The sequence below is a fragment of the Musa acuminata genome, chromosome BXJ3-6, assembly GCF_036884655.1.
Source record: "Musa acuminata AAA Group cultivar baxijiao chromosome BXJ3-6, Cavendish_Baxijiao_AAA, whole genome shotgun sequence".
NCBI lineage: Eukaryota > Viridiplantae > Streptophyta > Magnoliopsida > Zingiberales > Musaceae > Musa > Musa acuminata.
In genome coordinates this window covers 36,880,421-36,906,182 of record NC_088354.1, presented here as the reverse complement: position 1 = coordinate 36,906,182, position 25,762 = coordinate 36,880,421, and the positions used below count along the sequence as shown (strand labels likewise).

The 25,762-nt window shown below is 34.8% G+C and overlaps 2 protein-coding genes across 4 annotated transcripts; both read right to left on the bottom strand.

The window, feature by feature from the left end:
• Positions 1 to 2,003: 2,003 nt before the first annotated feature.
• Positions 2,004 to 9,434, bottom strand: LOC135640964 (WPP domain-associated protein-like). Of its 3 annotated transcripts, none has more exons than XM_065155865.1 (6): positions 9,272 to 9,434; positions 5,557 to 7,849; positions 3,641 to 3,767; positions 3,157 to 3,258; positions 2,865 to 2,937; positions 2,004 to 2,745 (listed from the first exon to the last, which is right to left on the bottom strand). In XM_065155865.1, exons 2-5 carry the CDS (start codon positions 7,497 to 7,499, stop codon positions 2,872 to 2,874), a joined length of 2,238 nt encoding a protein of 745 aa, XP_065011937.1. In that variant the 5' UTR covers positions 7,500 to 7,849; positions 9,272 to 9,434; the 3' UTR covers positions 2,004 to 2,745; positions 2,865 to 2,871. The 3 variants fall into 3 exon arrangements, with proteins under 3 accessions (XP_065011937.1, XP_065011939.1, XP_065011938.1); XM_065155867.1 differs by having other exon boundaries at positions 2,004 to 2,734; XM_065155866.1 differs by having other exon boundaries at positions 5,557 to 7,842.
• A 4,802-nt stretch (positions 9,435 to 14,236) lies between these two features.
• Positions 14,237 to 25,069, bottom strand: LOC103989454 (BTB/POZ domain-containing protein At1g30440-like). Its single transcript, XM_009408298.3, has 5 exons — positions 24,807 to 25,069; positions 23,816 to 24,698; positions 17,430 to 17,499; positions 15,326 to 16,525; positions 14,237 to 15,048 (listed from the first exon to the last, which is right to left on the bottom strand). Exons 2-5 carry the CDS (start codon positions 23,872 to 23,874, stop codon positions 14,497 to 14,499), a joined length of 1,881 nt encoding a protein of 626 aa, XP_009406573.2. The 5' UTR covers positions 23,875 to 24,698; positions 24,807 to 25,069; the 3' UTR covers positions 14,237 to 14,496.
• Between the last annotated feature and the right edge of the window lie 693 nt (positions 25,070 to 25,762).

Here is a 25,762-nt window from a genome sequence, read left to right as displayed (position 1 = left end):
CATTAATGCTTCATGTCGTCTTTGAAGGGCCTTTTGACCATCGCGCCGCAAACTCAATACCCTTTGGTTGACATTTTACACCTATCTCGCTTGATCAAAGATCACCACCACATGTTCTTCTCCATATGAAACGTCACTGAGAGACAGCAAAGTTTTCAGTGATGCCGACAACTGTTACTGTAGTTTCTTATTGTTCAGTTGAAAGCAATTTTAGAACCACTAGAGATTCGTTCTGTGTCGGTGTTAATGTAAATTTTAATTCTCCTGAAGTTATCGAGTTTATAAAATTAAATCAAAAATATTTTTAACCAAACTAATATTTTTTTGATACTTAAGTCAATTTGGATAGTTCGAAAGATATTGTATATCATTTTTAAACCAAATCAAGTTCTTGACATCGTAGTATATTGATGATATATGTATTATCATATCTTAATATATATAATGACAAGCAGAAGAAAAGAAAATAAAAAAATAATTCATTTGATTATATGATGTCGGAATGACATCGTATATAACTAATAATTTTCTCTAAAAATATATATTAAAAGGATATGTAATTTAAATCTAATGATCATAAGATCTGATCAGACTCAAAATAATTATTAAGGATTCATATTTACTTTATCAATTTGGATTCAGATCAAATAAATAATATCCTTAATAAGAACATAAATTTCAATGGTCAAAATGTTGAAAAGAAATTACTCGATTAGAGATGTCTTATCAAAATTGATCCATCAAATAGAAACTTAGATGTGAAAGTATTTACATATTTCGGCTGATATTTGTCTCCATCTGATTTATTTCCGAAAGGTGCACTTTTGAAGAGGACTTCCCTTTTGTTTGTGATGATATTTGAAGGCCAATAATTCTACTGAGGTTTTCACATTGGCAATCATTGATGATGTGTGGTGTGGGTGTTCATAATATGCCTATGTGCTCTTTGATGTATATATAGTTTGCTTTGTGATGCGGAAATATTTGCCTTTGGCCTTTTAATCACTAGAAGAATACAAATATTCTCTATCATCAATTCTTTATGTCAACGTTATCTGAATGAAAAATATCCAAAGAAATATTCTATCAGGTCACTAGCAGCTAAATCCAAATCAATTATATTGTACTTTATTGACTATGGGTTGAGACCAATTACCAATAAATGTCATACTCCTCATGAAGATAAGCAATGTGATTGTTAAATGCAACAGATAACTCCTTTTGTAAAAAGCCAACACTGGGCTTCCATAAGAACAGAAGTGAATTGGGCAGTGTTGACTTGGTTCCATCAACATAATTTTCTGAACTCTAGTGGGATCTGGTGAGCTAATTTCCTTACCTTATGGCCAAATCTTCTTAGCTTTCCCAGTCAAATTACATCAGAACTGATAAAGATGTGACTGGAAATGTTTCTTCATGACATCTTGTGTTTTTTACTCAACCCCCTTTAGCTCCTCTGATGCAATGATGAAGAATTGAATGTCTTTGTTGTTGTAAGCTTGAAAGCCAAGTGGATTCACATTAATAAGTCACTTTGTTTCTTGTCTTTTCCCTTATTTTCTTTTTGCTATAAACTTCCTAAGAAATTATAAGTCTTGCAATAAACTTCCTAAGAAATCTTCACTAACAAAAACTCTTCTTAATTGTCTTTTCCCATTTATGTAGATTTATCAAGCTAATTGCATGAATTTTACATATTCAAAATATATTCTGCCTCTTCCTCTTCTCCCCTTGCATTCAGCATCTACACATGCCATTTTGCTATACAATGCCTTTGCATAAAACTTGTTCTCTAGTCCAATCAAAACTGTTGGAAGAGTATTTCTGTTATAGAGTTTCGACTCGGTTTCCATCTGCTTCATCCTTTTTCCAGCGTTCGCAGGTGAACGATACGGGTTGCATCTTCAGACGATTTTCCGATCATACCTACGCGAGAGGTCTGAATTACATCTTAGGACAGCACATACATACAGAAGTAATAATGGCTCATGAAGCACAAGATATACACCGACCAAAGGAAAACAATCTGCAAACTAATGCATACATACACACAACAGAAGCTTTGATCATAGTTCAGATCAATTCTGAATCTTTACATGTTACGACTACAAAATGCAGCACAAGATAATCAATTGCAACGCTATTTGTTGACTGTTGCCGAATTATTTGTCACCATAAAAAATAATAATACATTCTTGATGCAATAAATTGAACTAAAGACTACGACACAATGACCTTATATTTTCGGTCAGCCATCACCTCATATTTACTATTTTCCATGTACTGTTATCAGATACAAAAACTAAGCTTTCACAGCATATTACTCCACTGAAGAAACTATGGGAAGATGGACAACTAAAGATGAGTTAGTCACTATCTGTTTACATATGTGGTTGACGCGAACAAGCAATACTTGGATCAAAGAGCAGAGACTACGTGCTACCATATATACATTCTACCTTGTTGAGCTTGCACTGTGCGTTCCAAGTGTATCAACTTACAGGTGGAAGGCAACCAATCAGCAGTGTCTCCTTTTCTTTGCAATATTTGCGGAAGATCAAGATAATAATCATGATGAAAACACCTGAAGATGCTCCGAGACAAAAAACATTGGTCAAAGCAACCACCAGGAGCCAACTGAGTCCCTCAGCTTCATCTTTGGCTGTTCTAATTTTTTTCAAGGCAATGAGTGCTTCAAGCTAACCCCATGTACACTTCAATGGCACACAGACATCTTGTTGAAAACTAGTTGGAAAAGAGAAAAGGAAAAAGGAAGTGTTCATAAGACTATATGCTTCAAAGTACAAAAAGAAAAACTTTTATGTAACATAACATATATTGTATTAGATTAATTTTCAATTTACCTGGTGGTTACAAAAAATTATGATCGTTTTCACCAATTAGTTCTCTTTGAACCAATTTTAGGATCTCCACTACCTGTCAGAACAAAAACGATACTTACAATCAGCATAAGAAAATGTCAAAACAAAAAAATATCATGAAGCAAATTATAAATCATAGGCAAATAAAAGATGCATCAGACTTGAAAGACATGGTGTAAACAATATGACCCACTAAGTTTCTCAATGCGTTCAAACAGAACTTGCTGGAAAAAAAAGGGCACAATAATAGTAAGTCGCAGGCAAACCATCTTACTCCTGGATAGTGTTGCAATACTGGAGAGTAATGATCAAGTGCTAAGTATATCTTTCCAAGAAGCCCAACAAGAGCCTCAACCTCATCACCAAGAAGATCAACCTGAGCCAGAATAAAGGATCAAAAAGCTAGCTGGTTACATAAAATGAGAAGTGTATACATAGATCATAAGCAAAAAAATCTAGATTTCTAGGTACATCAGAAGTTTGCATTGTGAATTAAATAATATAATTAAATGTTTGCGATTCTGCTCGTCCTCTTAATTTCATACATCTAATGTTTGTCAGTTTTCAACATTTATATGCTAACTCTCTTTTCCACAAGCATGCCCTTCCACCAGAAAATTTGAATGTGGAAGTAACAAACGCCAGATCAATATTCAACGCAACCACAAAAACATAGAATACAACTCACTAATTATGGTGATTTCATCAATAAAGATTGTCCAAAATCATCAATTGATGATATGTTTGTAAACATATACCTCGGCTTCAGCCTTCTGCAGGTCAGAGCATCTGACATCAAGCATATTTTTGTACCAGAAACACTTCTTCTTCTTTTGGCTAGCCAGTTGCACCAGTGAATTCAACTGATGACTCAAGACCTTCAACCTGTGGAGAATAAACGACAAGAGGACATTTAGTGAAATTCAAAGACACAGAAAGATATGATGTTCATAGCTGGAAGTCTAGATATCAAATTGTACAAGGATTGATTGGTTTAAAACTTTAAAATATTCAGTAATAGAAAGATGTTTCTGCATATATATAAAATCCAAGATTTAAAGTCAAGACACTATGAAAGATGTACACAACAGAGTCCATTCTATCAACAGCTTAAACAAGTATACTGAGGGCAAAAATTCATGCAAGGCCTATGAGCAGTAATTTGAACATGAGAACATCTTAATTGCCTATATCAAAATGTTAACATCTGAGCTGCTGATAAGTTACATGCATTTCTATATTAGGCATTGATGGGAGCATCGAGCACTGGTACACCCCTTTTCTAATGTTTTCTACATTAGGCAGATATAGAAATTGCACTGCAATGGTTATCATGCCATAATATTGCAAGTCCATTTTAGAATAGATGTGTGTGTGTGTTCGTGTGTGTCTATATATATATATATATATATATATATATATATATGATGCGTGTGTGTGTGTGTGTGTGCTGTGTACACAAATGTGCAACAATATCATGCAGGTTAGGTTAGCATTCAATTGCAAATTATATGCTACTTTAGACATGCATGTGCATCATTTTAAAAGCAAGAAATAAGTACATATAAGTAATATGAATAATAAAGTTTCCTAGCAATGATTTTATTTAAAGTGAACCAGTCATCTTTATAGGTGAATGTCTGTGTGCAGACAAGTGCAAGGGTTAACTGACATAAAATGCAGTCATGCCAATAGTCATTCAGTTGTGCATTATATACTCAATTAGAAAAGCAAATGCATTCATTTAAGGACAAATGTTTAAGTGTTTCTCACTGTCATGTGAACTTACATATAAGACGCAAACAAAAATTTGATTGCTAGAGTTTCAGACACTAAAATTTAATTCAGGTAGTAAAGTGTTGCTTGCCATGTTTGTACTGACCTGACAATGCCCTGGAACTTATATACTCAATTTCATGCATTCGTTTAAGGACAAATGTTTAGTGTTTCTCACCATTATGTGAACTTATATATAAGCTGCAAACAAAAATTTGATTGCTAGAGTTTCAAACACTAAGATTTAATTCAGGTAGTAAAATGTTGTTTTATGTTTGTGCCGACCTGACAATGCCCTGGCACATACTGGATGTATTCTGCTACACCATATACATGCTTGATAGGGCTAGCACCATAATACTGGTTTTACCTTTGAGGGATGTGCTACATGTTTCCAACCATAGAAACTTTTGGTAGATACATCTCCAACAACACTTGTTAGGTACACCTCAAACATTATTGAAAACTAAGTTATTTGGTGTGCAAAAAAATTAATAAATCATTCAAAGTTATGCTTATGTGTACGGAACAAAAGAAAAAAAAGATAAAAATGATTCATCAATCTAACTAAAAGTGCATTAGCCACTTGGAGAGAGAGAGAGAGAGAGAGAGAGAGAGAGAGATAGCATCCAACTTTTCAGGAAAAAGAAGGATATCTAGGTGTTTCAGTAACTGACGACCAATGAGCATGGTAAAACAAACAGAAGGATATCTAGGTGTTTCAGTAACTGACTACCAATGAGCATGGTAAAACAAACAGAACTCTTACATCAAAGAAAAGCACTAATAAAATACGACCAAGGATAGAAACTTATGTTCTAGTCTAGAGAAAGGAATTACAAAAATCATCACTTAAAAACAGATAAAAGACATGTATCAAGAAAAACAGAATACACACCTAGATTCATTTCTATTAGTGCTCTCCATCAACTGACTACCTAAATCTGTAAAACATTTAGATAATTCCATCATAGAAACAGTGATAGACTTCAACTGCTTTACTTGCTCTTTGTCCTTGTCGAAGGATGATGATAGTGTCCTCTGCCTATCCTCGATAACACCAAGAAGCATGAGTTTCTGCTTTTCTGCTTCCCTTAATGCATCTGATGCAACTTTGAGTTTCTCTTGAAGTTTATCCATCTCCAATTCATAATGATAAATTTTCTGTAAGGTCCCATTGAATCTGCTCCTCAATAAATTTGATTCCATTTTATTATCTGAAATCTGTGCTTCTTGAATGCTTATTTGATCTCTGAGCGTGTTAAGTTCCTGATGAGCAACATCAAGCTGCTGCTTTTGTTGAATTAATGTGGATGCAACTTCTGAAGCTAACTTTTCCTTTTCTTCTATTGATGATAAAATTGATGCTATAACCTTCTTCAACTTCTGGTTCTCTTCAATTTCTGACGTTAATGCCTTCTCCTTCTCTACAACCAGTGCTTCGAGAGAAATCTTTTCTTCATAACATTTTAAGATTGCAGGATTCATACTAGATATAGCATCATAAATCACCCCTCTGAACATAGTGCTATAGATCTTTATGAAAAATTTGACCTCAATCTCAGTATCTAGCATTGCATGTCTATGGTCATCAATCAATCCTCTTAAAATAGTATTACATATTGCATCTCTAAAGTTAGCTTCTGCCCTTCCAACTTCAATATCACTTTCCAGTTTTTTTACTTGTCTCAAGTACTTTGCCTCCAGAGATGAATTGAGTGAGATCTGGCTAACTGCATCCGAGAACTGTGCTGACAGAAACTTTAATTCATTTGTCTTCCTAATAAGCAAATTCTGGAGGTGCTTATTTTCAGAAAACAGGGAATCAATCCTCAACTTAAAGCTCTGCATCTCATCATCATACTTATAGATTGGATGAAACATATCTCTCACGACAAGAATCTCATCCAATTTAATAATAAATTCCGGTAACTTTTTCCTTAAATGTTCACACTCCTTATCTTTCCTAAAAGTTGAGGAACCCTTTTCCTTGAGGAACTCTCTCTTGAGCCTGAATAATTCCTCTGTCTTCTCTTGCAATGCTGAATCATGTCTTCTCCTCATGTTGGCCATTTCAGTTTTACAATAAGCTAGCAGTTCCTCCTTGCTCATGTGCTTCAATTGGGGAAGATCAGCAATATCCAACATATGTTCTCCAGAGTCTGCAGATGTTCCCACCATCATTGTACCATTTTCCGCAGATTGAGATGGAAAATTGTGATTTTCTAATACCTTCAGAGGAAAATGTTCCTTCCTTTTTGCAATGCTCCAATCTTCAAAATTTTCATGATTACTCACCTCATCAGATAACGCATGGAGTTCATCACGCAGTGCACTGAACTCAGAAGCTTTTTTCTTCCAGTTTTTATTTAAATACTTAATATAAAGAGTTTGGTGATACAACATAGTCTCGTATTCATCCTGGAGACGTTTAACAGAATCCTGAAGCACAATAGAACTAATTTCTCCTTGAAGCTCGTGCTCCCATTGAAGTTCACTTAACATATTTTCCTTTGAGAAGATTGCAGCACTAATTTGCTTGAATCCTACAGCTAAAATGTCTTTCAAAACATCGACTTTTTTATCTACTTCTAGAAAATTTTCAATAGTTTTTGCTCCATGAGGAATGTTGCACTGACCAAGATCCTCTCTACTCACCATTTCTGAGCCCTTTAGTTGTTGAAGATCCATCTTCAGGCACTGTATCTGATTTTCCACCATAATCTTTAACCTATTTACGTTATCATCATATTTGCAATCTCCATTAACACTTAAACAGCTCTTACGTAAATCCGATCGTCTGTCATCGACTACTGCCTCCATCATCAGCAAATTCTTCATCACCACTCTAAAGTTTGATCTAGACCTACAGCAAACTTACAAGTCTGCAGCTTCTCATTTAAAACCACAATCTCTGCTTGTTTCAGAGCAATTTATTCAGTTGCCTCCTCAGATATGGCATTAATGATTCCCTTAAATGACTGAATCATTCACCATTCTTAAGATACTGAACCCGTCAGAAAGCTCAACCAAGTAGGAATCCCAATCAAGAAACAAATTTTCATATAATGCTGAGTCATCACCAATGTGACCATTCCCTTAAAAATGGCGACTTCATAGCAAGTCTTTAGCAACTGGTATACCCAATTTTATCATTCAAGACCTCGGAACTTGCCATTTTGACCTGAACTCTGAAAGTAAAAATCAGTCATGCCACTCTGAAAACTCATTAAGAAATGAACTATACATCAAAGAACCCATCTTGATGCTATATATATATATATATATATATATATCGACATTGTTTCTTAGTGCTAATATCGAAATCAAGAAGGTTAAAAAATACAGCCATCAAAGAATCCATCTTGATGCAAAAAAATATATAAATAACAAAACTGTTTCTTAGTGCTAATGTCGAAATCGAGCAGGTTAAAAATACAGACATGATTTGCCCTTTGATCTGTAAAATTCAATATAAAATGTCAAATTTAGAAAATTTGAAACTCAATATCCCAATCTATCATCAACAAACAGAATCATTTTCGCAGATTAAGATTTGTTGAAACTAAATATCTGATTCCAAAAAATGTTTGGTTGCTATTTATTGTCTTCTAGTCAATTTCCAGAAATGTTTAATAGCAACAAAATCTGATTTCAAACGATCAAAAGTAGTAACAGATTTATGCATAGATGGAAAGTCAACACTCTTGGCAATTGTTGGAAGGATGTCAGTATTGGGTTCGGACATTACAAAGTATCTAACCAATAGGCAAACTTTAGGTGGCGATGGTTGCGGTTGCATAGACGGCATTCAGACGTGCCAAAGCAAAGCGACATCAGTGACAAGGAGGTGCACCCAATGCTCGAAGAGCATGGGGCCTGAGTTCGATGGTGACAAAGGGTTGACTTGGGTTTAGAGAAAGAACACGGGAGGAGGCAAGAGCAACATAAAGATTCGCTGAAAAAAAAATGCCTCAACAAGCATACTTTTGGTTTGCATCCAAAGGAAAAAACCAAAAATCATAGCAAAAATAGATTCTAACCAATGCAGAAACAAAAAATGAAAAAAAAAAAAAATAGAAACCCACCAAACGGCTCAAAAATCAAATCCTTTCGTCCTACTTTGGGCAAGCGTAAAAGAATTTTCCAAGAGTGACAGAACAAAAGATTGTCGGTGGTCTAATTCCATAAACGCGTACCAAACTCAATTGAAAAAAAAAAAATCTTGGAGTGAAATGCCAATAAAATAGCGAAATTTAGCTCGAAACCCCGAAACCAATTCCATCTTTGGTGGCAGTTCACAAGAACTAAGCGCGCACCAACACTGATGACTATAAACAAAACTTTGATGCGGAAAATTTCAACATATATAGTGAAATTCGGAAGCTAAAAATCCCAAAATAAAATCCATCAATGATGGTAATTCGCGAGAACCAAGAACATCCCCAACATCCAAAGACATCAACTTTGCAAGCCACGAGCGGAGAACAACTCAACGCCAAAAACTCAATCCAACAGGCTCCCCACCACAACCAACTACAGTAACAAAGCATCACCACTTATGTCGATGACAAGCCAAACCAGAAACCAAACAAGAGCAACAAAAAGGGCACCTGGACTTTATAAGATTTTTTGCTACGGCTTCGGGAGCACGAAAGGAGGGGATGGGAGGGATCTGTGTACCCTTTTCGGTCTCGTACCTCCACCCGAGATTTAGGGTTCAGAAAAGGAGACGTAGAGAAGACGAAAGGAGTGGAAACGAGAGGACAAAAAGGAAGCACACCAACACACTAAGATAAAGAAGCCAGAAATGAAGCTTCAGTAAAATAAGACGGCGGTCAAGCAGTCATAAGCTGAGTTGCGGAGAAGTCGGCATTTTACCTTTGACCTAATTACATTCATGCCCCTCCCCTAATTGGATATTATCAAAATGCTAGGAATATTTTAGATATATATATTCATATTTTAATTCAAACTAATTACATATTAACTTATCTGAGTTTTTCTTGAATGGATATAATAATATATAATTAATGTAATATTTCAAGGGATATATGTCAAATATATGCTATATTGAAATTTATAATTTCTCAAAATATTACATATATATATATATATTGATTGTTAATTGAAATTCTAAAAAATAATAATATATAATTATATTTTGATTCAAATTTTATGAATGTTAATGGAATATATAGAGACAGGATCTTGATATTTGGAAGAGCAAATATATTATCTCTAATTTAGGAGGGATATATATATAATTTTGTTTTCTTTTAGTATCAGATAGAAATCAAGTGGTTTTGATTCTGATGATAGTAACTTATTACTTCTTTTATTTATCTTCCTCATAAAACACTAATTACTAATATTTTGACTTGCTTATTTTCTAAAAACTATGCATTATAAAGGTGATAGTTAATTTAATTGATAAAAACTTTGTACATCAAAATATGTCTTCACTATTTATTCTTTATAAAAAAAATATTAAAAATTATATATTATGTACCAAATTCTCCCTCATATTCTTAATAATATTATAAAAACATATCATAAAGAAGTTTAATGATAGGATTTTTCCTATGTCTTATATCTCTTTTGATCAAGGCAACAGATCCTTAGATACACACCACTTGATTAGATTCTTTATCTTTCTTTGATTACATCTCGAAGTAGGAAATACTATAAAAATCACCAAATCCTTGAGTTAATTAACAAAGAAATCTGTATTATAGGAAAAGGAAGAAGGTGCACATCAAAAGAGAAAGCCATAGGCAAAAGATGGTCCTACAGACAAACTTGTTGGACGGTCAAATGAGGTTTGGATCGTCCCATGATTGCTCTTGGTCGAGAAGGAGAGAGTGTGCAGCCAGATGGATTCTTTGGAATTGTGCATATGCTTCAGGTCAATGATTGCTGGCAGACAAATAGAAACATCTGCATGCAAACTGGAACGCTGCTGCTTTATGGTGGTGGCTTTTTCTGACAGTAAGAAGGATCAGATGGTGAATAGGTTTGCTCATCACTTTCTTTGATCTTGAACGACAACAAGAGATAGGAATGCAGCAACGATCCAATCATGCAAATTCCTTGACAGAAGAAGCAAGTGGTTCTACGCAGTCGCATGAACGCAGACGCACATAATTTGAAGTGACAGAAGAGCAGGTTTCTGCCATTAGGGTTTGTTCTTTCCGACCTGGATAAGGATGCTACAATAATGCTATTGCAGTATGTATAGATATAATGCATATACTGATTCTTCCTTTTAGTTTGTGTACAGTATTTTGTTGTAGTACAGCTGAAAAATAATTAATGGCATTCACATAAGATACCCAAAAAAAAAAGCTATGGACTCTCTGAAAACGTTTATTTGATTGGGAAAAATGATACAAATGTACCTCTCTCAAAATGTTGATTTGATTGAGAAAATAATGAAAATGGACTACAAATATACCTTTTTCCTTGTTGCATGATTTTAGGTTTTGTCAAGGTGATTCATCCTTCTTCTCTTTCAATCAAATAGTATTCATTTATAATCATATATATATATATATATATATATATATATATATATATATATATATATATATATATATATGTGTGTGTGTGTGTGTGTGTATCCTCGTGAACGTTCACTCGACCTTATATAATAATTATTAATTTTTTATATTAATTACATTGATATATATTTATTATAAATATTTGATGATTCAGTGCACATCTTCACAACACAATGATGATCGATGATTTCATATAATCAATGCTCGAGCTAACTTCTATACATATCCTTGAGTTACCTAACTCATTATAAAAGGAGCCTAAAGTGCATTATTGATTTTGTTATTATAATTTTATTGATTTAAACATACCCCAACACAATCTTTGTAAGGTCATCCATTAAATCTCTCATCTCCTTAAAACATGATATACGATAAGTACTAAAGTTTAATTTAAGTTAGATCTAAATTTACGATATGTCTGAGTAGAGAGAAATTTTGAAACATGTAAAATATTCATAGTGAGAAAATCTTTATTTAACTCTACAGAAATCAGTGAGATGCAAGTAAAATTTATGATCCCTTCAAATTCAAGAAACATGCATGTTACTCCTTCATCGTCAACAACAAGGCAAGTGGCTTGCAGCCTCACATGATGGATCTATTGGTAGCAAAACAAGAACTAAATCAGCCTGGACAACAAGTCAGTCACTTGTGGGAAATGTCCATGAGGGTGACAGGGATAAATTACAAACACTGATGCTTCCCTGTCTTCCTCGTTCAATGTTCCAAGAACTAAATCACAGATGACAAGCAAAGAGGACCACTCCACAGGGGATCTTGATTGACGAGCAAAGAAGATGCCTTTTTCCTTGTCGATCCCTTCAAAAGGAAGACAGGACACCTTCGACCTCATTATTTTAATCATGAGGTCCCAACTGCAACTCTATTTCACATGTTCCTGTCATATGTGACCTTTTTAAAGCAAAGCAAGCAAAAGGTGCTTCCTTTTAGATTGTGTAAAAGGCTAAGCAGCTTGGCACTGGATGCTTGCTGTAAAGATCTCAAGAACAAATGCACAGAAAGCCTTCAAAATCTTTAGATGATGCAGGATTACAATCAGGAATTCATGTCTTTTTCCTTTCATCTCAAGTAGTATGTATGTATGTATGTATGCATATTATTATTATTATTATATCACCTAAAGAAAACATCAGGCTAATGTTCCTTCTACACAAAGCTTGATTTAGATATCCTGGTAAAACTAGCAACCACTTGGCACCACCTCTATGAACATGAAGGATTTCAAAATGAATAGCAACAAGTGTCTCCAATCATATAGTTAATGACTCTCCATGTAATGCTTTTGAAATGAATGTATTGAGGAAGATAGTGAGGTTGACTTTGTTGGAAAGAAACAAGTCTTGCAGTTTGATCTTCTCCACTTATATCAACTTAATTTTGATGTTTCCACAAAATGTATAATTGTGGCTTTGGATTTATAAAGGGTGAAAGATACCTTCCCTGAATTCAATGGTGAGAAATCAAATTACCTTTAAAAATCAGAAACTATGAAAAAAGATTGGGCCAATTACAAGTCTTCAACTGATGAACTGAGAGCTAGGAACGAAGAATGATGAGATTGATTTGGATCCGAAATGGACTGCATTTGGACCTGGCTGTGGACTAAGAACAGCTCTGGATTGCCCAACAGACCCTGTGGATCAAAATGTTCATGAGCTAATTTTGAGTCCAACATAGCTCACACAGGTAGTGAGGAGTAAACCCTTTCACTTCTCATGTGATAAATGCCATCTAAAGGTGCTGCGGAAAGATCTCAAGAAGGGGGAAGCAGAGTGAGTGTATGTGCCATACGTTACACACATGATGGAGATTGCATGGTGTTGATATCGTATTAAGCAGTGAACGAAGGCTACTTTGAGGAGAACTGCTATTTATTTTCATGATTTCGGCACCTCACATATGCAAGAGGGCTGGTTACTTATTACATCATATACTTAGATTTTATTAAAATCATGATTTCTGTACTTAAATATAAAAAAAAATATTTATGATTCTGAAAATAAAATAAATAATCTTATTTATCCTAATATCGTTAATTGTATCGATGAAAAACACAATACATGACATCACTCGTTGGATGAACATAAAAATAATGAATAAAAAAATAATTTTAACATTAATATTATCTTATTACTAATACAATTATTAAAAATAAATAATAATTAAAATTATTCAATATGCGATGTCATATATTGTATTTTTCGTCAATACAGTTAACAGCGTTAGGATAAATGAGTTTATTTGTTTCATTTTCAGAATTATACAAAGACTGCATAGTCCAAATACAAAGGGTAACATGTAATTTGCGCTTTATTTCCACCCAGCTCATTAACAATGATCATGAACAAGAAGCTAGGAAAATTTTGTTTGAACTCAGGAGTTAAATCAGACAGAACTATAATCACAATGGCAGGAAAATGGACTGCAACAAAAAGAACAAAAAAAAACTGAGGTAAATCTTTCATCAAGGGACACAAGTGTAACACAGCAAGAATTTGGATCATATAGACCTTTCATAAATCTTTGATGGAATGGAGCTGTAAGACAAACTTTGTTAGCCTGTATTGAGTCATTTGAAGGTATTCCCATTCAGTTACTTCTGTTCTGCAAACCTGCAGTTTTCCTTGCATTTATTCATATAAGCAGCAACTAGTAATGAAAGTAATCAACTGCAGATCACCATGCTATGGCAAGTTATCGATAAACTCCATTGACCTGATGCTGCGAAGTGCAAAAAAATATTGATTTACCATTTTACTCAAAAGCTAAGAATTCTGCTGTCTGACAAGCATTTGATGTATTCACAGAGCTCTAAACTGGCAGATCTATCATACCTGGTTCATTATTCAAATCAAAAGCATAGCACTGCTTATTTTCATGCCAAACTCTTTTTCAGAGATAATATACAGCAGCTATTTGTTGCTGATTTGCTCATTGAGCTTGCATGAGATAACACAATGTAAAAGGGTGATCCAATTCAAGATCTATACAATCTTGAACAATGAGCAGATTTATATAACGAGAAACCAAGAAGCACAAGCAAATCAGAAAGATACAGATCTGTTTCAGTTTGCAGATGTCGCATGTCAGTCACTAGTAGGAAGCAGATGGTTAACCCAAGATTTAGGTTTCCTTTTTGAAGGCCAACCTCAAGATCAAATTTGTTCAAGAAACATATCATCTGGATTCATGCTTCCTATTTTGATGAAAAAAGAAAACTAGTGTTACAATCCCACGATACCTCACAGGAAAGGTCATGAACCTGCAGATGACTGCTTCTTGTGTTTCATGAGCTTTTCTGGAAATTTCTCAGTCTTGATGTTCATTCTATTCCTGCAATGATCACCTACAGACTCCTCTTGGGCACTGCACATCTGTGACTTGATCGTAAATCCAAACCTCTTTGGGACACTACTCCACCTGCTGTTCCCGCGGCCCAACTTCTCAATCTCCTGTCTCATGCTCATGCACTCCTTTTCAAGCTCCGACACTCTCATCCTCATGTTATCCATTCCTTCCTTCAATACATGGTTTTCCCTCACGGTGCTTGCCCACCCACCAGCATCACCTGAACCCACCAGTCCACCCCTCAAGGGCCGTGATCCATCAAGGTTGTCAGAAACAAGCAAGCAACCAGCGATTGAGGTCCTAAGTTGAAGTTGCTCAAAGAAAAGCACTTGAACCACTAATCGTAATGGGAGCCTCTCATTCTGTGCAGCATGAGTGCAGGCTTCTAGGGAGAGCTTCTGGCAGTCCATCAGCCGGCAGAGCTGTTCTCTGTCAGCTTCAGTGAGCCATGGGTGTGCCTGTAATATGTATAATGAGTAATAAATATATCAGCAACATTTCGACAGGATAATGACAAATTTGATTGAAAACTTGAACACTTAATATGTATCAAACTGCATATATATTGAGATTCTATAATAGAAATAGAACATTCATTTCAATTATTTGACAGCAAGTTGTTGAAGGTTACAAGACAAAATATGATAATCTTGTGAGAAAAAGAAGCACAAGTTTGTGCTGGTGGAGATCCATATTACAATCATGATACTTGATGCAATGTGCTTGAATAAATACCTTTAAATAGATGTCAATAGCACGATATAGTCCATCATCCAGTGGCCGTGCATAATCAGGTACTGCATCAGCCAGATTTTGGAACTTTGGAAGCTTTAAGTTGACATCTGGTGCAATCTCTGCTAGATACCCATCGATTAGCTTGGCAACAGTAGTAACAGGTTCCAGAGAAGGTGAACCAGTTATTTGCTCATCATCAACCATATTAGGGGATGCACAATCAGCAGCTTGAACCATGGCTAAGAAGTGCTCAAGAATTTGTTGTACACAGTCAACATTGTACAGTGTCTCCATAGAATATGAAAAGTTTGGCAACAGAAGATCCTCCAAAGTGGCCTGGTCTAGCTGCAGCCCGATTCTTTTCTCCAGGTCAGAAATGCATGATGGTTTCACTTGCAGAATCATGCCAGTGCGAAGAAGACCGAACAAGACCTTAGTTGATATCACACCCTTTTGTAAAGGTAACATGCTTGCAATCTCTTCAAGAAGCTGTCTCTGTTCTTCTTCAGATGGTGCAGCTGTCAGAGCTACAGATGCCATACAGTGATGCCTACTAATACCAGGCAGATACCTTTTGGCATAGAACGTCATGGAGCCTGCTATTACTTCTTGTCTGATACCTCGAGATTCCATGACTGAGATCAGCTTCTTATACAAGGGAAGACTCAATGAAGAGACGTCTTCATACCACCAATCAGAACTACAATTTCGTGGTCTGGCTCCTGTGCTGATTCCATTCCACAAAACACTCCCACCAGGGCTGTGCATTGTGCCATGCTCCACCATTGGCCAACCAAACAGATTGGGATCTGTACAAGCTTTAACAGCTAGAGAATCAAGGCATCTCTTAATGATCTGAAGATTTTCAGCATGTGGGAGAAGATTGTTGCACATCACGAGTGCTTTTATCGAATCTTTCCAGCTACGAATGACGACTTGGTTGATAAAGATCTCTGTCTGAGTGATCAAATTGCCTTCTGCTATTTCCTCTGTCATTTGAAGATGCTCAGCAGCATAGTGTAGGCAAACCACATTCGATGCAGTGAGTTCAAACTTCACACCATAACAGAATCTAGCTACTAGTTCAAATGCTTTAGACCCACCAGGAAGATCATCCAACTTCACTACACAACCCTCTTGTTCATCAGAGATCTCCTCAATAAGCTTTTCCAGGAGAGCACTCTTTGACAAAAGAGGGAACTGCAAGAAGAACATCAAACATAATTCATGAATAATAGAATTCAGATGCTTCTGGAAAATTTCAGCACACGTTCTTAGATAAAGTCCCAGTTGATCTGAAAGAACCAAAAGAAAGTCAAATTGGCCTAAACAATGGGTAGGAGAAAAGCAGACCATAAAAGAATTAATAAATCTACAATTCTCACACAATTTACCCTCTTCAATAGTGAAGAAACAATTGATAACATACTGTCACTGGAGAAGTAACTTGGTTGTCCAGCTTAGGCTGCAAGATTTCAATTTGTCTGGTTTATTTGTCTTTTTATATTAACCTTATAAATAAACAAACCAGATAGTAAAAAAGGACTCATTTAATTTTACATTTTTGTACTTGAGAAATAAGAGACAACAAAAGTTTCTTTGACACAAATGACAGCAATGTTGTACGATGCTAGGAGCTTGACATTTTTTGTTCCGTCATGAAAGAGAATGTTGAAGCTTAAGACAGTCTCACCCAAAAAGAATTTTGCAAATGAGCCTAGAATTCAGAGCCTTATCTAATAAGACAGTAGCAAAACCATAAAAATATCAACTAATTATTGCATTAAATAGATATCTATATAAAATTGTTAAAGAAAAGGGCAGCCCAATGCATGCGTACCATCGATGCAAAGCTTATGGAGGGTCAATATACAGCCTACCACCTATAATTAGAAAGATTGCTTTCATGTCTTGAGCCCTGGTCATTTATGTCAAATGGAGCAATTTTTTACCATGGTGCCGAGGGCCATCCTCTTGATGCAAGTACGATGTTGTTTAAGTAAATAACTAAATCACTTCACCTTATTGAACATGTTAACATTGAATTAAATAGATTGCTTGGTATAAGTACAGTCACATTCAATTTAATGACTAATCACCTCACCTTATGAAGATGGAAGGCCATCTCTCCAACTTCAATGATAATATCGCTTGGAAGCCCAGTTGTGCAAAACCTGAAAAAATTCATAAGTTAACCAGTGATCCACATGCAACTACAATACTTTCTATTTCTAAGTTATTTAGTAACATTTTATGAAACAAGAAGTTGCAGAGTTCAAAGGACCAAGAAATCTCAGTTTGGAAAGCCATATAAAGCTGCAGCATTTAATTAGTTACAGGTTCTAAGTGATTGCGTATGGCCAGATCTACTTGTGCCGATAATCATAAGCTTGGGTAAGGGATTGTTAAACACTAAAACAAACGTGTAAAACCTAAAAAGAGACGTAAGTCAACAATTTGCAGTATGTGCATCCATGGAAAGCAATTCCCGTATAATGCTTTTTTATTTTTCCTCCTTTGAAATAGTCCATATGACGAATGAATATTAAGCAGGAGGTTTAAGATTGAAGAAAAGAACAAAATTCAAGTTCACCATGATATATGGATAAACTTAGACATGAAATGAATAAGATTATACCTCAGTGCACCTTAATATAATTAAATGTATTGACTACCATGAATGTTTTTAATAGAAATCCACTGTGTAAAACTTATAAGACAACTGAAATTAATTTGAGGCTCTTACATAACACTCGGTGTATGTCACCAAAGTTGACTGACAAGTATGGTTTACACTCTTACGTTTGTCAACTATTTCAAGTTGTGTATATAGGATGGCTTTCAAGTGTTTAGCTTTGAAAAATAATCTGACACTGGGACTTTCTAAAAATGAAACATGGGAACATTTATTGTAACCTGTAGCTCTACTTCCAGTCACAGATATGCATACGCTTAGTAGATATCTTGATTGTTTAGATTATAAATTTACAAAGACAATCGAAATTGTGCAGCACTCTGTATTAGATGTTAGATTTGACTCTAAATGAAGTTATTTATACAATCACACAAGCACCTTGCTATATTGGATGAAGGATAAAGGTGTGTCTCGAAGTCCCTGAGAGTTCAAAATGTTCTTACATATAGAAACAAAATGAAGAGTAATGGCTAATAATTATGCACTGAAAATGGCAAAAGGCCTATAAAACTTCACATTAAGCAGGGCAAGTAGTAAAATTCTAAGGTCTTGAAAATAAGATTGGACTAGATATCCATAGGCTGGATTTACAGATTTTATTATTTGATCATTAAAGAGAAAAAAAAAAGTGAGTTATAGAACCTATAAACTTTCATCTGAATGAGTAATGATTTCTCCTAGCAAGTTGATGATAAACAAAGAAACATAATTTATTCAAGCCAACCTAAACTGTAAGGACACTCAAGAAGAGGCTTCAGAGTTCAGAAGCATTTTTATATGCTGAGTAGATCTTAGCAATTGTTTGAAATTATTGCAAGCTATAGTAAATGCTTCTTCCACCTAGCAATTGTATTAAACACCCGAAAATACATGATATAACAAGTGATTGAGCAATTGTGGTGCCTATATTTCAGGTTTCTAATTTCTAGGATCACAGATCAGAATGCCAGAAAATAAAAGTCCTTGATAAGCAGTCCTTTAAGAGGGAACATTAACATCAAAAATAGCCTTTTTATCTGCTATTCCCATTGCCATTGTTGTGGAAGCAATGAACTAGAAAACTGCATATAAAATGGAAATTGTTCATGTTCTAAAAACTAAGAGCTCTCAAGATGTTTAACCAAAAGATTCTTATCTATTGTTTGTCTCAAATTCTCTGGCTCTATGTTTTGTTATAGCAGGATAAAGGTTTCAGTTTGATTTTGGTCAATATCAAGACTTAGCATATGCTGGCTGGTCAAAGCATATTTCATAATATGCTGTAACTTTGCTGCCACAAGATCATATCAGTATTGGGCCCAAAAGAAACCAGTGAGGGATGGTTTGAATTAATATCGAGGGACAGACCAATTTACCACTGCAGAATATAAGAGAAAAAATGAAAAGGAACATAATTGAGCCAGAAAGAGTACTATGTGCATTCCAAAAGAATGAAAAAAAACAAAGAATAAAGATACCAACAAGAAAAAATAAAGAAAAGAAACAGAATTTAGTTCATTCCAACAAGAGTGAGAAAAAGAGAGGCAGGGAGAGACAATGTCATGCTTGCCGCCACCCATATTTTACTGATCTCTAGCTGGGCAGTGGTCTGATGGTCGTCAAAATTAAGACAAATCACCAAGATATAAGTGAAACAATCATTTTCCCAATTTTGAAATCATTGGGATCAGAGTGGATTGGCAGCAAAGACAATTCTGTTCACAAGAGAGATCACTTGATGCAGGTGTCATTTTGTTTTCTTTAAAATAATTTTGTTAACTGGCGATAGTGATAAATCTACACACAATCTGCTAAGATTGTCCAAAAAGGAAGTACAAAAATGAATAAGAAAAAGGAAAGATAAAGTATCTCGTGCTTGATTGAACATCATAGCAGAGAAGGAAGTCAATCCCAATTCAAAATCATGAAAATGAAGAAAATTATTGAAATAAAATTTTAAATTCTTTCTTTTATCATAATGAAAGATAGATGATTGATCCAAATCATGATAAGCATTGAAAATTGAAGGGCTGACCCAAATCAAATCTGGATTTATTTTTAGATTCACTTTTTTCTATTACCTGTAACATCTGAGTTGTCATATATTCTAAAAAGTGGGTTATTTTTCTCTCTTTACTTATCCTATGATGTATGGAGTTGTGAAGATAAATAAAAGGTCTTCTCCAGTGTCTGAAATGCATGAAAGTGCTAGGACTTCATCATTAAAATGTGAGTTGTGAGCCCTTCATCCTTAGGGGTCAAACCTTAGGCTAGAATGAGTCTAGTATAAGTCAATCTTTTTTGTTCCAGATCATCTAATATCTTCTCACCTCCCTCTCACAATTATCAAATCCTAGGAAAATTTATTTTTTTTCCAGGAGCTCCTTCATGCTATCATCATGCATCAAATTTGGCAATAGATTTTCTAGTTCAAGATGCCCTATCATTGAGACCAAACAAAAGGTGATCATACAATCCTGACAAGGATCTCCAAATGCTACACCATGCTGTTGTTCTGCATCATCATTCCAAAAAGGAGGATCTTCACCAAATCAAAACTAGCTTCAAGTGAAATTCCACTGTTCCACTTCTGTTTGAATTCAAAGTTTCGGCTAGTTTGCTACAGAAACTCCACTATTTTGATAAAACAGGCTGATCTATGAATGATCAAGGCAATATCAGTATGTACTAGACAATCAGCCAGAGCCGTTAGCAAAAGAATAGTCCTTGGCTGACTGGATAACAGGCATACAAGCTTGCAGCCTAACTTAGCGCTACAGATTTGCTAAACATCAACTGCTTCATTGATTATTATGTGTGGGAATATTTATTTTAACAAAAAGAATACAGAAGTATATTTTTTTATACATATGAATTCTTTTTTGGTCAATTTCCCAGGGAAAGCTCCAGGTTAAAGGCTTTTTCCAGATGGCAGCCCCATTTCCGTAATGCCCAAATAGAGCTATAACTTATCAAAATAATAAAATCACCCTTGTGACAGCTAAGAATCTTAAATTTTTAAATTTCCATTGAAACCTGACTAAACCGACCAAATTGGTTCAGTACTAAACCAAATCAGTTACAGTATTTTATTTTTAGTTCAGTAACTAAAAACACAATAATCCGACTGAATTAGCTCGAATACTCAACAGTCTTAATTATCAGCCTTGTTATACATTTTTAGATTTCATAAAGTGGTTTGTTTGAGAGATTTTAAATGATTTTGGATGAAAATTAATGATGTTTTGACATGTTTCAAAATAAAGGATGACATATTTTGACTTTTTTTAGGTCAGTGTATTTTGAAAATTTTCACAATATTTGTTGTCATTTATTGGGAAGAATAATAAAAAAAAAGGTATGGTTTTCTTAGTTATAATTATTTTGAATGTACTTATAGTATTTTTAATCACTGAATCAAAACACTATAGCTCTATTCAATTTTAATTAGTTCAAATTCCCATAAACCTTTATCATCAAAAACACTGCAATTGATATTTCATAAATTGATTTATATGAGCATTTTTGAATGACTTTGTATGAAAAATAAGAAGGTTTAAGTATATTTCAAAACAAAGAATGACAAATCCTGGATTTTTTTTCCGCTTAGCCTTAAATTTATCTCTACAAAACTTGAAAAATGTTAAAATATTTGTATTCATTTGTTGTGAAAAATAACGATAAAAAGAAGTTAGACATTACCCACTTATATTTTTTTTAAATGAACTTATTGTATTTTTGGTTATTGAACCAAAATCATTGCAGTACTATTTTAGAACATTTTAATTGAGCTTCAGTTATTTAAAATAACCACTAACCATAATTATCATGTTTATTATAGGATTTTAAGTTTATAAAATGATTTATTTCAGAATTTATTTTGTTTTGGATGCAACCTAACAATGTTCTGCTATATTTCAAACTAAAGGATCACAAATTCTATTTTGTTTTCGCGTAGCCTTAAATTTATATCTATGTAATTTGAAAAACCTTATAATATTTTTAATTATTTATTATGAAGTAGAAAAAAAAAAAGATGAGACATGACTTAGTTATAATATTTTTGAATGAACTTACAATGGTTCATTGAACCAAAATAGTGTAACTCTGCTGTAAAATATTATAACCAAGTTACAATTAATTTAAATCCCACTACCCATAATCATCAACTTTATTAAACGTTTTGAGGTATTATAAATAATTTATATAAGAATTTGAGTGGTTTTAGATGAAAATTATGAAAAATTTTCAAAATTTTTCCCACTTGGTCTTAAATTTAGGTCTATGTATTCTGAAAAATCTTATAATATCTGTGATCATTTACTGTGAAAGAATGTTGATAAAAAGAGTGAAACGTTACCACCTTACAGTGTCTTTAAGTGAACTATAGTGTTTTGGTTTACCTCTATATAAAAGCATTGTAACCAATCTGGTCTAGCGCTACACCAGTTTGGCCAAAAATCTATTCCAGCCCAATTGGTTCGGTAGGAACGTCAAGGTACTCTCTTTCGGAATTATGGAAAAACCCAAAACATATGTTTTTTTCTCAGAAAATTGATCTTCTTTTTGTTTATTTTATTTAACAAAGAATAGTTATTGATAGGAAGCAAGGACTTGGTACTTTTACCTTCCTCAATATTTGATTATAGTATATGTCTGTCTCTCTTCCAAGTTAGGCCTAGTTGAGAACATGATGCTTTGCTTTTCCAATGCTTTCATGATCATTATGCATTGTATCTTTATATGTTTTTCTTCTTTTTATCGAGACTATAAGTTCATTGTGGTGCTAGGGATCTCTCGCTATGTTCGCACCTCTCAAATATAGAAGATCACAATCATATCCAAACACTACATTTGTTGGAACCTCTTACAGTAAACTGCACTTTTAATAATTCAAATATATTCTTCTAATGAAACCCTATAGACACACTTTAATTTCTAAACTCATTATTCAGTCCCTCGATAAATTGCTCCTGCAATTATAAAGCTAATTTTCTGTGGATGTTGATTTCCCTCAATCTTTGTTACTTGAAAAAAACCAAGGAATATATGATACACTGTGTTGGCTATCTTTGACACTGCATGGCAGAGGCAAAAGGGGAACAAAGGTAACTGAACTAATGAGATGACTGATTTTAGGTTTGATTTGAAGTACTACTAAGACAAACAACCAGACAGTTGAATTATAATCTAATTATTAATAATTAAACTCCTTGGTTCTTTTGTTTACCTCCTTTCAACTTTCATGCAAGGAACCACAGATACCGAGCCACCAGCCATTATTGCCAAAGCCTTTAAAATGCCGGTTCCACTTATCCATTTGTAGAGACTAAATGTTTTGGTTTTGACATTTGAGGAGCATTATGACATTGAGGTTGACATGTATGCTATAAAATTCATTGTATTCCATGATGAGGCAACAAGTCAAACAAACTTGCAGAAATTAATCAAGTCAGTCTCCACAAATAAGAATAGAATTAGTTGAAAAGGAAACCTCAATAGTCTATTGCAATTTTCACCTATTTCTTAATAAGGCATTTTAGTATCATCTCAAATGTAGTAAAATGAACAGCCTGTTCTGGAAGCTGTAACTTTCAGTAGTAACTAAGAACTTGAAGATTTAGGAGGATGTATACCAGTTTCAGATACATGATGATCGTATCAATTACATTACCAGTATTCATCCAATAAATTAGTAAAAGAAAGCCAAGGCGCAAATAGAACACAAATCATATGTCATCTCAGACTGATATTAGGCACAAGAACATTCAGAACCTAGAAAAAAGCCAGGTGTACGAGAACAGAGTGAAGCATACCAGGCTTGTCCTCGTCGATGAAAGACATCGGCTTTTGATCCCAACTTCTTACAGGCCATTCCAAAGAAAGCTTAAATGGAATGGTCAGAACAAAGAACCTCAACAGAACCTGGAAAGTTACACAGTGCACACCGTGATCCTAAGAAATCAACTACCAGGCTAAAAATATTTAGTCATAAGCCCTTCTCCATCAATTTGTTGCCCACAGAAGCACACAACTGAGAAAACAGCTGTGACTCTATTTCACAACCAAAATCCCCACAAGTCCATAACACACCCAAATCCCCAAAGGCCAGAATAATTTGGAGTATGACCATGCTCAAGAAATAAAAACCTGAGAAGCCACACAAGGTTGCACATACAGTGATCACTCAAGAAACTAATCTTCAGAAGAGCTCCAAGCACAAAGAACAGGTTCTACTGAGATGAAACTCACTCAACATTCAAACATTTTAGGACATTCCAACATATTAAAGCACCGACACCAAACCCGCAAATGATAGAAAAGCATACAAACAACCTCAAGCCAGCAGCAATTCTAGGCCACATACCTCACAAAACCAGACCTAACCCACCAAAGAAAAATAACAGAAAGAGTACCACTAGTACCACCAGTTAAACAACCTCATAAGCAGAAGAACCAACCAAAAAAAAAACCAAAACTTTAGGACAATGTAGCACTCAACAAATCCCTCAACAAGATAAATCCACCCACCACCTCCCAACCAAGGAAACCCAAAATAGCAGGAGAGAATGGAATGTCTCACTCCACTCCAAAAGAGCAGTTTCTATTCTGCCTTTTGCCCTGCTGGCTGCCCTCTTCCAAAATCCAAACTACAACATGTTGAGCTGGATGGGACCAGCCAATGCATGCATTACACACCTGTCAAAAAGACATAAAAGAAGGAGAAAGCAGCAACTGAACAAAAGTGAGTACTCAAGGACACTAGTCCAAAACAGCCTTAAAAGCAGTGTGGGGATTCTGACCTACCATTGGAACTAAATGAGCATTGAAACTTTTGGGTCCCCGTGCATAGAGATTCCCTGAGAAAAAGTGGTAGCACTGAATGATTCTTCTTGCGACTTCAAACTTCTTTTTTCAAGCTGGCATGGAAATGGAAGCCGTAACGTGCACGACTGATGCCCAAGTAAGATGATGAAGCAGTTGGTCTGGTGGTGGTGGCGGTGGTGGTGGTGGCGGTGGCTGTGGAGAATATAGTATTGGTCAACACAAGTGAAAGATTTCGAGGCACCATATGCCTTGTGGCATTTCTGATCCATTCCTTGCCATTGCCAACATGTGCTGTTCATGTTTATGGTGTCCCATCTCATGAATGTGGATGCCAACTGAACCATGAAAAATTGGTGTGGTAGTCAAATTAAGGCAGAAATGGAACTAAGAATCTCAAAATTCTGCAGGCAAAAGCTTTAAATGCAATCAATCCTTTACCAAGAGTGGGACCCCATTAATTAAGAAAGAAGGATAAAATATTAATGAAAAATATCATTCAATCAGAAATGGAGTGTCTGCATATTTCTATCCATTCATAGTTTGGAAACAGCATCTTCTGACATACAATTTCCTTTATATCATATATGTATGTATGTATGTATCCTGCCAAATATTGATTGACCAACCCATCCAAAACAGTATCTTTCATTTTTGTCTCCCCATTTTTTCATTAGAATGAAGTGTGACTCATTCCTGTTTTATCTCTGACTCATTCTGTCTCCCCATTCTTATAATTCAGTTTATGTTTCCAATTATGTGACAGTGAGATGTGGAAAGGGACAAGAGAGGCAAGAAATAACCTGAATATGGTGGCAACAACAGTTCCATGCCAAATCCCAGACTATATGTTATTATTTCTCATTTAGAAAAGAAAACACTACAGACCCTGCAGATTTGCCAGAAAATTGATTCTACAATTCTGAATATTAATTGAA